This window comes from Natator depressus, chromosome 1, assembly GCF_965152275.1.
Source record: "Natator depressus isolate rNatDep1 chromosome 1, rNatDep2.hap1, whole genome shotgun sequence".
NCBI classification, from domain to species: domain Eukaryota; kingdom Metazoa; phylum Chordata; order Testudines; family Cheloniidae; genus Natator; species Natator depressus.
The window spans coordinates 36,298,468-36,313,511 of record NC_134234.1 but is presented as its reverse complement, the minus strand read 5'-3'; the positions used below and the strand labels follow the sequence as shown (position 1 = coordinate 36,313,511).

The 15,044-nt window shown below is 41.3% G+C and overlaps 1 protein-coding gene across 1 annotated transcript in view; it reads left to right on the top strand.

The window, feature by feature from the left end:
* The window catches only part of GUCY1A2 (guanylate cyclase 1 soluble subunit alpha 2), a 296,894-nt gene that overhangs the window by 18,325 nt on the left and 263,525 nt on the right, over window positions 1-15,044 (top strand). Inside the window, exons 2-3 of the mRNA XM_074957390.1 lie at window positions 2,853-2,914; window positions 6,693-6,814. Of these exons, the coding sequence (XP_074813491.1) occupies window positions 2,853-2,914; window positions 6,693-6,814 (184 nt within the window). The remainder of the gene's footprint in view (window positions 1-2,852; window positions 2,915-6,692; window positions 6,815-15,044) is intronic.

Here is a 15,044-nt window from a genome sequence, read left to right as displayed (position 1 = left end):
CTCTCCTCATAAGTCATGTGTTCCAGTCCCCTAATCATTTTTGTTGCCCTCCTCTGGACGTTTTCCAATTTTTCCACATCCTTCTTGTAGTGTGGGGCCCAAAACTGGACACAGTGCTCCAGATGAGGCCTCACCAATGTCGAATAGAGGGGAACGATCACGTCCCTCGATCTGCTGGCAATGCCCCTACTTATACATCCCAAAATGCCATTGGCCATCTTGGCAACAAGGGCACACTATTGACTCATATGCAGCTTCTTGTCCACTGTAACCCCTAGGTCCTTTTCTGCAGAACTGCTGCCGAGCCATTTGGTCCCTAGTCTGTAGCAGTGCATTGGATTCTTCCATCCTAAGTGCAGGACTCTGCACTTGTCCTTGTTGAACCTCATCAGATTTCTTTTGGCCCAATGCTCTAATTTGTCTAGGTCCCTCTGTATCCTATCCCTACCCTCCAGTGTATCTACCTCTCCTCCCAGTTTAGTGTCACCTGCAAACTTGCTGAGGGTGCAATCCACACCATCCTCCAGATCATTAATGAAGATATTGAACAAAACCGGCCTGAGGACCGACCCTTGGGGCACTCCACTTGATACCGGCTGCCAACTAGACATGGAACCATTGATCACTACCCATTGAGCCTGACAATCTAGCCAGCTTTCTATCCACCTTATAGTCCATTCATCCAGTCCATACTTCTTTAACTTGCTGGCAAGAATACTGTGGGAGACTGTGTCAAAAGCTTTGCTAAAGTCAAGGAACAACACGTCCACTGCTTTCCCCTCATCCACAGAGCCAGTTATCTCGTCATAGAAGGCAATTAGATTAGTCAGGCATGACTTGCCCTTGGTGAATCCATGCTGACTGTTCCTGATCACTTTCCTTTCCTCTAAGTGCTTCAGAATTGATTCCTTGAGGACCTGCTGCATGATTTTTCCAGGGACTGAGGTGAGGCTGACTGGCCTGTAGTTCCCAGGATCATCCTCCTTCCCCTTTTTAAAGATGGGCACTACATTAGCCTTTTTCCAGTCTTCCGGGACCTCGTCTGGTATTTGATAAATGCCAGTCACTTTCTGGGAAGATAAAATGCTCTCATGACTTATTTGGGCAATACCAAGAAGCACTTGTCTGTAGTTGAGAGCACTTCATAATAAGAGACCGTGTGGGGAGCCCTTATTACATTTATAGCACAAAAATGCCTGAAACGCCTCAGAATTTGCCCTTTTAAGCGCCTGATTCTGCAGGTGGTGAGTACCCTTCACTCCTATTGAGTTCAGAGAGTTGAAGGTTCACAACATGTCAGAGAACTGGGCCTTAATAGATGTTTACTTTATTTTGTTAAAATATTTTTTTTCTGTGAGAGTTTCTACTACCACGTCTCAGATTTGGAAAAGATAATTCCCTTCCCTGCTGATGGAAATTGAGCATACGATATTGTCCCAAGAAAAAGCTGGTTCGTTGCATCTTGATGTAATAACGTGTTATTGAATAGCTCTTAAAGTTTATTTTAAAATGATGAGATTATTGACAGGTGATATTCTGTGGAAACTCATAATAAAGCGAGGGCCTTCTTTGTCTACCTAGTTGTGTTTCTGTTGCCTTACAGGCAACAGTAGCTGTGCCAGGTCATACCATTAATTGCTGTTTAAATAGTGAAATAAAGTATAAGGAAAAGAGCCATGAAATATTGATGTATTTGCAATATAAGAACAGCTTAGTAGTCCTTCTGGGATAGTACCTATCCATCACTGCTGGAAACGTGGCAGGTGTGTCAAGGTTCCTCCCCCACTCTGAACTCTAGGGTACAGATGTGGGGACCTGCATGAAAAACCTCCTAAGCTTATCTTTACCAGCTTAGGTCAAAACTTCCCCAAGGTACAAAATATTCCACCCTTTTGTCCTTGGATTGGCCGCTACCACCACCAAACAAATACTGGTTACTGGGGAAGAGCTGTTTGGACACGTCTTTCCCCCCAAAATACTTCTCAAAACCTTGCACCCCACTTCCTGGACAAGGTTTGGTAAAAAGCCTCACCAATTTGCCTAGGTGACTACAGACCCAGATCCTTGGATCCTAAGAACAATGAACAATCCTCCCAACACTTGCACCCCCCTTTTCCAGGGAAATGTTGGATAAAAAGCCTCACCAATTTGCATAGGTGACCACAGACCCAAACCCTTGGATCTGAGAACAATGAAAAAGCATTCAGTTTTCTTACAAATAGACTTTTAATAGAAATAGAAGTAAATAGAAATAATAGAAAAAAAAATCCCCCCTGTAAAGTCAGGATGGTAGATACCTTACAGGGTAATTCGATTCAAAACATAGAGAACCCCTCTAGGCAAAAACCTTAAGTTACAAAAAAGATACACGGACAGAAATAGTTATTCTATTCAGCACAATTCTTTTCTCAGCCATTTAAAGAAATCATAATCTAACACGTACCTAGCTAGATTACTTACTAAAAGTTCTAAGGCTTCATTCCTGGTCTATCCCCGGCAAAGACAGAATATAGACAGACACACATGCCCTTTGTTTCTCTCCCTCCTCCCAGCTTTTGAAAGTATCTTGTCTCCTCATTGGTCATTTTGGTCAGGTGCCAGCGAGGTTACCTTTAGCTTCTTAATCCTTTACAGGTGAGGGGAGATTTCCTCTGGCCAGGAGGGATTTTAAAGGGGTTTACCCTTCCCTTTATATTTATGACAAGGTGTAAGATGAAAATGTGTAGAACTGGAAAAACAAATAGTATATTAAGGGATAAATCAGTAGTCACCTATTCAGACATTGTGCTGATGATGATTTGCTGATAATGGTTGTTTATTATTATTTTGTTGTTTTTATTGTTATTCTGTAGCCTCAGACCATACGGCAGACTCTCCAAAGGACACTGCGGTATTATGAGCATCAAGTTATTGGGTAAGTAAAAGAGACTACAGTAGTTATTGGAAGGGTGAATAAAAGATAAGTGATAGCTGTTGAATTAATATCTTTCTGCCTTCTAAGTCATTGGCTTGGGTAACCAACTTTTCTGAATTTGTTCACAAATACTTAGGCATGTTCTTCAGTAATGATAAATATTATACTTTTTTGTGTGTGCTATTCTTCATCTCTCCTGCTGCAGTGAAATAACTACGCCCAATCCTGCTTTCATTCAAGTCAATGGGAGCGGGACTGAGTCCACAGAGGAGCAGTTGTACAATTTATATCCGTGTTGGGGAGCCTTTTTGTTAAAGTATGAGATTTTTCAGAATGTGCTCTTGACACAGTCAGCAAAAATGGCATAACAGATTAATTACTGTTAATGTTTGTTTCAGTCAGACCATGCCCCATTGTGCTGGGTGCTGGACAGGCATATTGTAAAAAGCTTACAGTCTAAGGCCCAGATCCTGCAAACAGTTACATATGTGAGTAGCTTTAAGTACATGAATACTCATGTGGAGTTACTCACTTGCATAGGCATTTGCCAGATAGGGGCCTAAAAGACAAGTTCTGACAGCTGGCTGAAACAAACAAACAGGTGAGGGAGAGGGAGGACAGGGTAACTATGACAAGATAATGTTAACCGTTCAAGCAATTATTGCTACCCTTTTGTTTTCTGTCTATCCCCTACCATCCCAAGTGTTGTTATTGTCACAGATACCATTCCTAATAGAGCAGGAATACGATGCCTGCAAGACTGTATCAATTAAACAACTCTGCCAAACGTAGAATAGTGTCCTTGACCGTATTTAATTACGCAGCTGTAATGCCAACTCTTTCTTTTATTACTCCGGTTGGGTCAAAGGTATATTTAAAATCCATGCCACAGTTCTGAAACTTCGTATGCTGGAGGGAATTGTTCTTGTACATTTTGTCAAAATTCACACGACTCTCTATCCTGCTATGTAGCATTTGTAATGCTAGCACATCTAGCATGCGCCCCGAGGATAGAGAGAGTGCCATTGCTGCGGGGATGAAGTGTATCTCTTTGCTGGTAGTTATGACATCTATTATGGAGCAGATATGGGTAGGCAGGGGGAAGCCCTCTGGCAAAATTATTTTTTTTGTCACTTGAAGGGGTTGCTTTGAAGTCTCTCAGTAGTAGATCTTGGGGGGTGGGGGTGGGGGGGGAGGGGGAACTACAGTGCTTTAAGAACAGCATATTTATTATAACAATGTAGCTTTTAATTCATGGTCACTAGTGACTCAGAACTATTTGTGTTTAATGGAGACAAAAATAAGGCAGCTCTTCTCACGCTCTAAAGGCTTGTCACTCCTGGTGCTACGCCTGCTACTTAAGCTATGTTTTGCTTCACTTTCACAACTCTCTATATCCTCTTGCTAATCCAATATCTGCCTCTCTTCTAAGTGTACAATATAGGGCCTGTTCCTGCAGTTCTTACTGTTACTAGTGGGAGTTTTGCATGTATAAGCCTGCTGGATCTCCCTGATACACTTTAGTGTAAAACACAATACTCACATCAGCATAAAGAGCCAAACTTGCTCTCTGACAGAGTGAATTCCTGGGGCCTGATTCTCTGCTGCTCTGCACTTGGTATAGTCTGTGTATAATAGGTTCTAACAAAATTAGAATAGTAGAACTTTGCACATGAGTGTAAATGACTACAAGATGCAAGTGATGGAGAATCAGGGCTATGGACTAGAGAGAGGGGAGGGAGGGAGAGAGAGAGTCTAGTAGCTTGAACTCAGGGCTGGGAGCCAGGAACTCCTTCATTCCAGTCCTGCCTCTGGCACTGACTCCCTCTGGTTTTGATCAAACAGTTCTATGATCTTATCTTCCAAGGTGTCAAGCAGCTCCCTTTGACTTCATTGGCAGTTGAAGGAGCTCAGAACTTCCCAGGAGGTGCTCAACATCCTAGAGCAGTGGTTCTCAACCTGGGGGTACACAGAGATCTTTCAAGGGGCAGATCTACTCATCTAGATATTTGCCTAGTTTACAACAGGCTACATAAAAAGCACTAGCAAAGTTTGTACAAACTACCATTTCATACAGACAATGACTTGTTTATATTGTCCTAGAGGATGAGAGCCTTTGGGCCTGCTGGGAGGTAGGGAGCACTCTCTTCACCCAAGAGGGCTCAGTATTTAGTAAGATCAGACCCAAAATCCATGCCCAAATTTTGTTAGTGAAATGGAAGATAAACTTATTTAGCTATCTTTCGGTTTTCTTAAGTGGCTTGATTAATATTTGTGGTTTGCAGTGTTGTAGCCGTTTTGGTCTCAGGATATTAGAGAGACAAATTTGGACCAACTTCTATTGGTGAAAGAAACAAGCTTTTAAGCTGCACAGAGTTGTTCTTCAGGTTTGGGGACGATAGTAAGGACTGGTCTACACCAGGAAATTAGGTTGGAATAACTACATCAGTCAGGGGTGTGAAAATCCACACCCCTGAGTGATGCAGTTCATAGAATCATAGAATATCAGGGTTGGAAGGGACCTCAGGAGGTCATCTAGTCCAACCCCCTGCTCAAAGCAGGGCCAATCCCCAATTTTTGCCCCATATCCCTAAATGGCCCCCTCAAGGATTGAACTCACAACCCTGGGTTTAGCAGGCCAATGCTCAAACCACTGAGCTATCCCTCCCACCCGACTAGTTTAACCCCCAGTGTAGACAGTACTAGGTCGACAGGAGAATCCTTCCATCGACCTATCCACCACCTCTCGGGGAGGTGGATTACTATGCCGTTGGAACAGCCCCTCCTATCCGGGTTGGTAGTGTCTTCACTGAAGTGTTACAGCATGCAGCATTTTAAGTGTCAGAGTGTCACAGCTAAATAGGAGGTGGATTAGATTGTTTAGCATAAGGAGTTATCACATATTTTAAGGGACCATTCAAGGTGAAGTGGCCCTTTAACACCTCTGCAGCTATAGGACAAAAAAAGGGAGGTTAGTGGATTGCAGAATGTTGTAATAAGCCATAAATAGAGTGTCTTTATTAAGACCAGGATTTTTATGCCCCAATAACAACTATGTGGATGAACTCAATCACTACACTATCGAATGAACTCACACAGAATAATGATAAAAGACAAAAATACCATATCACCCATGAGCAAACACTTTTCACAAAATGATCACTCTCAGTCCTTGTCCTCAAAGGAAACCTGCACAACACCTTCAAAAGATGAACCTGGGAGCTTAAATTCATAATTTTGCTAGACACTAAAAATTATGGTGTTAAGAAAGACACTGGATTTATGGCTTATTACAACAATCTTTAGGTTTAATGTACAATTACTAAGAAAAGCACCCCAATGGGGATGACATGTAAAGGAAGAGAGATTTGCCCACTACTTAGCCCTTTGGTGTCCGTCCCCCCATGCCTTTATTCTCATTACAGAAAGTGCTCACTATTATTATTACTTTTCAGATGTTTGCCCCAGTTCCCAACACTGGCTGCTATTGCTGATATTAATAAAGTGATGTGAGTGTGTGTGTGTGTGTGTGTGTGTTTGTGTGTGTGTGCATGTGTATTTTTGCCAGATATTACAGGCTTGATTCTGCTCCATTAAAATAAACGTGAGTTTTTTCATTAGTCTGAATGGGAAAAGGATTAAGCCCTATGTTATAGATAGTTAAAGACAAAATAAGGATGTGCTTTTGAAAGCACATTAATAATCAACTGTTAGTCTCCCGACACATTTATTACATAAGTTAAGCAGATGTATAGAAACTGTGTATTTTTTCCCCTAGTTACAGGGATGCAGAAAAGAACTTTCACAATATATCGAACAGATGCTCCTATACAGACTGCTCTGGCAACGATGAAGCTGAAGATGTCTCAGGAATTCTCCAGTGTACAGCTAATATACTCGGTACTTATTTTTTGTAATATGACTCATTTGCTTTGTTTGGAGGGTTGGGTTTTTTTTTTTTTTTGAGATGCCCATCATTAATCATGAATGAAGGTCTTTCCTGTTCCATCCAGGGCAGCTTAGACTGTAGTCAGCATCATCTCATTGGGCTGTTGGTGTCAGGCATATTTTCCAGGCATATTTTACTTGTCTGAAATAATCCATCTTGCTTTTTTCACTGGGCGTTCACTGTGCCTTCCACTTTGATGTCACTGAGTATTGGAATTTCAAAGGCTTGGGGCCCAAATTCATTTGGGATTGCCGAGGTATAATTGAAAAAAAAAATGAATTTGCCCTCAGAGGTACATCAGGAGGTGTTTAAGTATTTGCTACAAAACAGCAGATGCATGAGGATTCTGTTAGCCATACTGATTCGGGGTCTGGAGAAACCATGTTTTAGCAGAACGTAGCCTGCTGAATCATGAGTCTCTTAGGGCTTGGCTACACTTGCGAGTTACAGCGCAATGAAGGAGCCCTGCGCACACTAGCTCACTACCCGTCCACACTGGCAAAGCACGTAGAGCGCTCTGACTCCACGGCTACAGCGCAGCTGGTACTCCACCTCGGCGAGTGGAATAACGTTTGCTGCGCCCCTGCTGGAGCTCCGCGGTGCCAGTGTGGACGAGGTGTTGCAGTACTGCGCTCTGATCAGCCTCCGGAAACGTCCCATAATCCCCTTAAGCAGTGATGAGCTGCCAGAAGCTGAAGAACCGGTTCCTTCAGTCGCTCCGGGCGGCACTTCAGCGGCACATCCTTCAGTCGTGCTGGGTCTTCGGCAGCACTGAAGGACCTGCCGCTGAAGTGCCACCGAAGGCCCGGAGCGAGTGAAGGACCCGTCGTCGAAGTGCCGCCGAAGGCTTGGAGTGCCGCCGGGTGAGTAAAAATTCAGAGGGGAGCCTCCCCAGCCGAGAGCTCAGGCGGGACAGACAGGACAATCCCGCGGGCTGCATGTGACCTGCGGTCCGGAGTTTGCCCACCCCTTTAACAACTGGTTCTAAACAAGCTTCAAAATTTAACAACCGTTTCGCGCGAACCGGTGTGAACCGGCTCCAGCTCACCACTGCCCTTAAGTCAAGTGGCCACTCTTGTCATTGTTTTGGAATTGCTGCAGGAATGCAGGAATGCCCTTTGAAAGCTCCATTTCTGACAGCCAGCTGCTTATCTGCTCCGAAACAAAGCAACCATTACTGTGGAATGCTGTGTGTGAGAGAGAGAGGCGGGGGGGTCTGCTGCTGTCTGAACTTACAAGACAGCATGCTGACATGCTCTCAGCCCCCAAAAACCCATTCTCTCTCCCCCCACATCCACACAACACACTCCCTGTCACACTCCCCCCACCCCCATTTGAAAAGCACGTTGCAGTCACTTGCGTGCTGGGATAGCTGCCCATAATGCACCGTGCCCAATGCCGCTGCAAGTGCTGCAAATGTGGCCATGCCAGTGTGCTTGAAGCTGTTAGTGTGGACAGACTGCAGCGCTTTCCTTACTGCGCTCTACGAAGGCTGTTTTAACTCAAAGTGCTCTACATCTGCAAGTGTAGCCATGCCCTTAATTTATATTGCCCTCTTCATGCTGAAGGATCCCAAATATGACGAATTTGTATAAACGTGAAGAAGATATCATCCACCACTGAAGTGCAGCCACCTCTGGGTTGACATATGCAACAACTTAAGAGAACACAGCAGCACTGCACAACAGGACAGGAAATGAAGAGCGTTACCATACCAAACTGAAACTGCAAGGAGAACCTAGCTTGAGCTGGAATTTGGCCTAGACTAACCTGTTTTCTGCATGTTGCTAAAGTCAGATGTGAACCCTTCATTTAGTAACATTGGTGAGCTGTATACAGAATTTTAAAGTGAAATTTATGTAATAAGTTAGTGCAGTTTCAGATTATGGGTTCAAATAGAGGCAACTGGCCCTACATACTCACATTCTTCTACTATGTCTGTAGGGTACATCTAGACTGCAGTCATGGGGTGTGATTGCAGCTTGTGTTGATGTGTCCAAGTTAGGTTTAGTCTCACAAGGCCAGCCCTCTGAGTGATTGCTTTGAGTTCTGGGCTGGCTTGTATAGCCTATGCTGAGGCTTGCGCTGCCATGGTCTCCCTGTTCTGGGACCTGAGCTAGCTAGATTAAAGATAGCTTGGTTATGCTGACTCCTACCCATGCATAGACATAGCCTCTGTTCCTGCTCTTCTCTGGAGCATCACTAAGGTTTTATCAATTCTCAATCTGTGAAAGCTGATATAAATCCACATGGAAAGAAAAAAAAGCAGAGAACTTTTTTCTAAGAACTTTAAATTAAAATGGGGCATTTAACCCTTTTTCTTCAATAAAACTTTTCATTTTTATTGTTTTGGAGAAACCTTTACAGATCACCTTTACAGGCCACCGGTTAATTTGCTAATTTTAACATAGCGCTTTGAAGATGTAAAGTGCTAAATATTATTTATCATTGCTACAAGTAATACTTACTACTGATTTTTAGTCATGGTAGTATCACAGCTGACATTATAAACCCTTGTGTTTATATATACAAGATATAGAAATCAACGATAAATTTGCTCTGAAATTTGTCTTGCAGTGAATTTGCATATGAGTTATTTAACCACCTTGAAATTGCACTGTTACTGATCTATGCATAGAAAATACTATCAGTGCTAAGTATTATTCATTATTATTATTATTTCTTTAAAGCATCTTACTAGCATTAGATGATTTTTGAATTTTCAGTACTGCACTTATGGTACCTGGGGCTATATTTTCTATGAAGTCTTGTAATCTAAGCACTCTTGGGCCTTGCTAGTACTGTTTGAGAGTCCTCCAAGGAAATCCCAAGGTGCTGCAGGAGATGGGGGTAAGGGGCATAACCGGTGGCATTCTCAGCACTTAATAGTTTCCCTTTCGCTTGGTAATGAACAAAAGCCTGAACAGGGTCCATTTTCAGGAGATTAGGCGGCTGGAGATTTCTCATCCCAAGGATGAAGTCCTGACCTTGTGTGATAATTAAAGATCTCATTACCCTCTTTTCAAGAGAACTGGTATCAACTCTAGTATTCTAGCTGCATTCCAATCTGGGTTATTACATTCTGCTTAACCAAAATACCTCTTGCAGTTGGAGTAACCATTTGTCTTCCTCTTCTGTCTCAAACTGTTGTAGAGGGTTGGTGTGCACTGTAAAATAGCGGATATGTTCCATCTAAGAGATGGCTGCATTTTACTGATGGTCGACGTGCTTCCTCTTCATTAGGACCCTTACCAGGCAAGGTGCTGAGTGCCTGCTGAGAGGTTCTGAGTGCCCTTAACTCCTGCTGAAGTTAATGAGAAGAGAGCAGGCACTCAGCACCATGTAGAACTGGGCCAGAAGTGCTCTGGGATTTTTCAGAATTAATGACATCACAAAAATATACAATGCAGTATTATGTAAAGTGATTTTTTTTGCTTTTATTGTTAAATAGTTGAATCCTTACCCTTTCAAAATCATCCATTGTACATATCTTTTTGACTCATGCAGAGGAATCTCTCTTTATAATATTATAAATACATAATAATATTGTAAGAGGCCAGACTAAAAACTCTGTACTTATTTTCACTATGAAACTACAGCTTTCATGGTCTATCAAGTCTATGTATGCGTTTAAAATTGGTTATGAATACTTGTTTGTGTGTTCTTAAAATAATGTCTAAGGCCTTGATCATGAAACACAATCTAATAATGAGGGCCCAGGAGCTGCAGCGGATGCAGGGATCTGTACTGAGCAGATCATGGGACCTAAATATCTGTTTTCTTCAGGGAACTATGCTGGTCTGAGTAACAGGTACATTTAAAAAAACCCAATTATTAAATAAGGTGGGAGGAAGTTACTATTAGGAAATCTTCATTTTTTTTTTTAAATTTGAAGTTGAGTTTAGGACAAGAAATTTTAAATTTAAGGTAAATTCTAAAGGTAATTATTAATAAACACTTACCTCCTTCTCCTCATCCAATGGCATGAATTTAGGAAGGAATATCAGCATTTAAGACTTACTTTGTGTCACAACAGCCAGACTGTTAATGAAGGCTGCTTAATTAGTTCTCAGTTCTGTATGTGACAGTTATTTTCCTGGATGAATAAGGAATAATGAGAGACTGCTTTATACAAATGGGAAATAAGCACTGAGGTGTGTAATCAGTACAATTGATCTTATTATGACATTGTTGAGACAGAAGACTTGAGTGGTGTGATGGTATTTAAACAAATGTTAATTCAAATTCTGCTCTCATTTTATTTAATTTATAATAAAGATTGCCCATCTGGCACTCTGTTATACTTCATGCAACCCAGGGGTTGTGCTTGTTTATGCTAGAGGTCAATATTTGCTAGCATGGGTTGCATGGACAATTATATCTAGGTTATTGTTTTGACTTCAGTCCTTACATCCAGATTTGATACAGAAGACCCTGGAACTTTGGCTTCCATTTGTAGTAATGGAACAAAGCCGTTTCTTAAAGGTACCTATTCTATCTTACTTGTGAATACTTCAGTATGATTCACCGCTCCTGACCCACTGACTCTCAAATTCTCATTCTGTGTTCCTTGACAAAACACAGCGAACACTGAGATCATTAGTAGACCTGGGAGATAGTGGACAAATGCCTCACTTTGTTGTCTTGGTATTTACACTATTCACAGAACAGTGATGTTTGATAAGATATGCGTTCAGCTTTGTGTGTGTAATTTATACTGTATGAATACTGGAATTTTTCCCTTAGTAAGCTGTCACTAACAGTGTAAAGCAGTCAATCTGCAATAAAAGGACCCGATTCTCCTCTCGCCCTCACTGATTTTACACTGAGGCAACTCCATTGACATCAGTTGTTTTACTTCTGTGTCACACCAGAGTCATAAAGGCATCACGCTACCTGGTATGGGACATGGCTAAGAGATAATCTCAGGCCAGGGCGTATACCCCAAACTGGTGGTATAAGATTGATCATAAGATTTCACCAAGTCAGTAACAAATGTGTGCTTTCAAAATACTATACTAGTTATTATGAAGCCACAGGCTGTCCCCTTCAGGGCCTCTAGCCCCTCATGTGCCACACAGGCAAACCAGACTTTATGATGAAAGGCCATTTACACAAAAATTAATCTCACATTAGGTTCTTCCAGCTCCAAAGAACCAGCCACTCACCAAAATATACTTCAGGATCTCACCCAAAACTCATGCAGGTAGCCAATCCTTTAGTAAACTAGAGGTTTAGAAATCACAGTCCAGAGATGTGGGGGAGGCATGAGGCAAGAAGGTGATGTGACCGTCTCCAATTTATACCCCCCGTCCATGTGCATGGAAAAATACTGGCTCAAACATGGAGCTATGCATCACATGTTCTACGTGCCCTGCTGAGTCACTGGGCCTCCTTGGCCATATGCTATCTGAGGCATCCTCAGGAGGGGCACTGGAAGAGTTGATTCTCCTTAATGGCCCATCAACACCTGGCTGGCTAATCTTGATGTAAATCTGTCTTGTGGGTGTTACGTGTCATGTCACTGAATCTCTGTGTCTCAATTCCCTATCTGTAAAATGGGGATAATACTTCCTTTCTTTAACCTTTACCCTGTAACACCTGTCTGTCATGTCTATGTGGATTATAAGTTCCTTGAGGCAGGACTTTCTCATGCTATTTTTCCTAGAGCGCCTAGTGGAACAAGGCCCAGATCTTATCTGGGACTGCTAGCCAATACTTTAATACAAATAAATAATTTTACATGGCTTAGATTAAGACCAAACATATCTCCAAAATATGGCAATGCACTGTATGACTCACGACAGCACTGAACTTTCTAACCTGAGAGAATCAGAGAAGGGGATAGCGGGAATTTAAATTGGTAGCTATTGGAAAATGTGGACCAAGAGCTTGTTTTACTCTGTGCTCTAAAAGTGACCACAATGAGGCTCAAACTTCTACCTGGGGAAGTGAATTTCAGAAGCATGGTCTTGCTACTGAGAACACCCTGTACTCTGCTGCCATATTTTTCTCAGAGGTGATTATTAGTATTATTTGTTATTTGTATGACCGTAACACCTAGAAGCTCTAGTCATGGAGCAGTAGCCCATTGTGCTAGTGCTATACAAACACAGAACAAAAAGATGGTCACTGGGGAAACATTCCAAGAAGACTGTGCTGAAGGCATGTGTTATATAATGGGGAAGTACCTAGTTCTCTTATTTGACTAGCACTCTTGTAAAAATTTCTGAACTGTTACACTTCACTTTATTTCTCATGCCCTAACACAATCTGTATAGAAAGTTATGCAAAAATATTCTCATTGTGTACAAACACGATGAAGAACAACTCCCCTCCTCTCCCATCACACAGTTGTTACGGGTTTTGCGAAAGAGGGAAAGTTTTCACTATCTCTTCAGTTCTTTGCAAAAATGAAAGGCAGTTTCTGCAAACAGAAATCATATTTTTGCATTGGAAGTTGACAATATTTTTCTTGGAACATATTTGCAACTTTGCTAAATGCGTGGAATGTCGCCACCATTAATAGTTGTGTTGACTGCTGGAAGTGATGAAATTTAACCTTGGATCTAATTAATGAACATTTGCAAAAATCTATTTTCAAATGTGAATACTTGACAAGTAAAAATAAGTATTTTTGTGCAGCCTTTATTGAGAGAGAAATGACAGGTGACCAGATCCTGTTGGCTTTTAATGGAAGTTGGGCACCTCACTTACATTTGCATCTTTGAAAACATCACTGCTTATTTACACTGTGTAACATCTAACCACTAGTTCTCAACCAGGGGTACATGTACCCCTGGGGGACACTCAGAAGTCTTCTGGGAAGTACATCAACTCATCTAGGTATTAGCCTCATTTGACAACAGTCTACATAAAAAGCACTAGCGAGATCAGTATAAACTAAAATTTCATACTGACAATGACTTGTTTATACTGCTCTATATACTATACTCTGAAATGCAAGTACAATATTTATATTCCAATTGATTTATTTCATAATTATGTGGTAAAAATGAGAAAGTCAGCAATTTTTCAGTAACAGTGTACTGGGACACTTTTGTATTTTTATGTCTGATTTTGTAAGCAAGTAGTTTCTAAGTGAGGTGAAACTTGAGGATGCTCAAGACAAATCAGACTCCTGAAAGGGCACAGTAGTCTGGAAAGGTTGAGGGCCAATGATCTACACTAGACATGCTGTATAAGCACCTGATCTTGCTAGAAGCTATCTGCACTATATGAATCATCAATAAACAGCCTCAAACAAAAGACCTGGAAATAATTTGTACTGGCAACAATTCTGTTCATCTTTAAAAAAAATAAGCAACTAAAAATCCACTGTAATTATGTTCTTAAAAAAAGTCCACAGCATGAGTCAATGACTCCTCTGTGATATGCAAATTTGATACATTGTAAATACTATTTCCCATTTGTTCTAAATTTTCTTTTAATTTTGTTGAGTATCCCCTTGTTCTTGTATTGTGAGAGAAAGTTAAATAATGGACTGATCAGTCAATTTTAAGTGAATAACTTCATGCGCTCAAAACACTATATATGCCTTCAGCATCATCTTCCTTGTGCTAAGATCTGGATGCACCCCAGGAAGCAAATCCTAACTGAGTTAAAATTGTTAAAAAAATGTTGCAAACGGTCTAAAGGGAAACAGATATCAAATGGTAGAGGTGTGTCAAAATCAATGTGTTTTAGAAACAGATGGGGCTTGCTCCTGCATTCAGATTCTGTACAGAGCTCCCATAATTGTGCAGATGATGCACCACACTGACAATATATAAGTAAAATAGACAAAATTATTTATATAATTACTGAATTAATGTAATTGCTGAAATTAGCAACTCTATATCAGAAATGTGCATATGGGTATAACAATTGATCTCAGACTGCAAAAGCTTCAAGGTAATTCTGTGTTTACTGATACTTACCAGTGCCTAACATACTGGAACCCCAATCCAAATCAGAGACTCTAGGTGCTACTATAATATAAGCATTTAATAATAGCAATAGTAAATTGAACAAACTGGAGCAACGGAATCGGAGTTGATATATAAAAATGTCTTGGTAATTAAAAGACTAATAAAAGGAGTACTTGTTTTCCACTACATGCATCTGATGAAGTGAGCTGTAGCTCACGAAAGCTTATGCTCAAATAAATTGGTTAGTCTC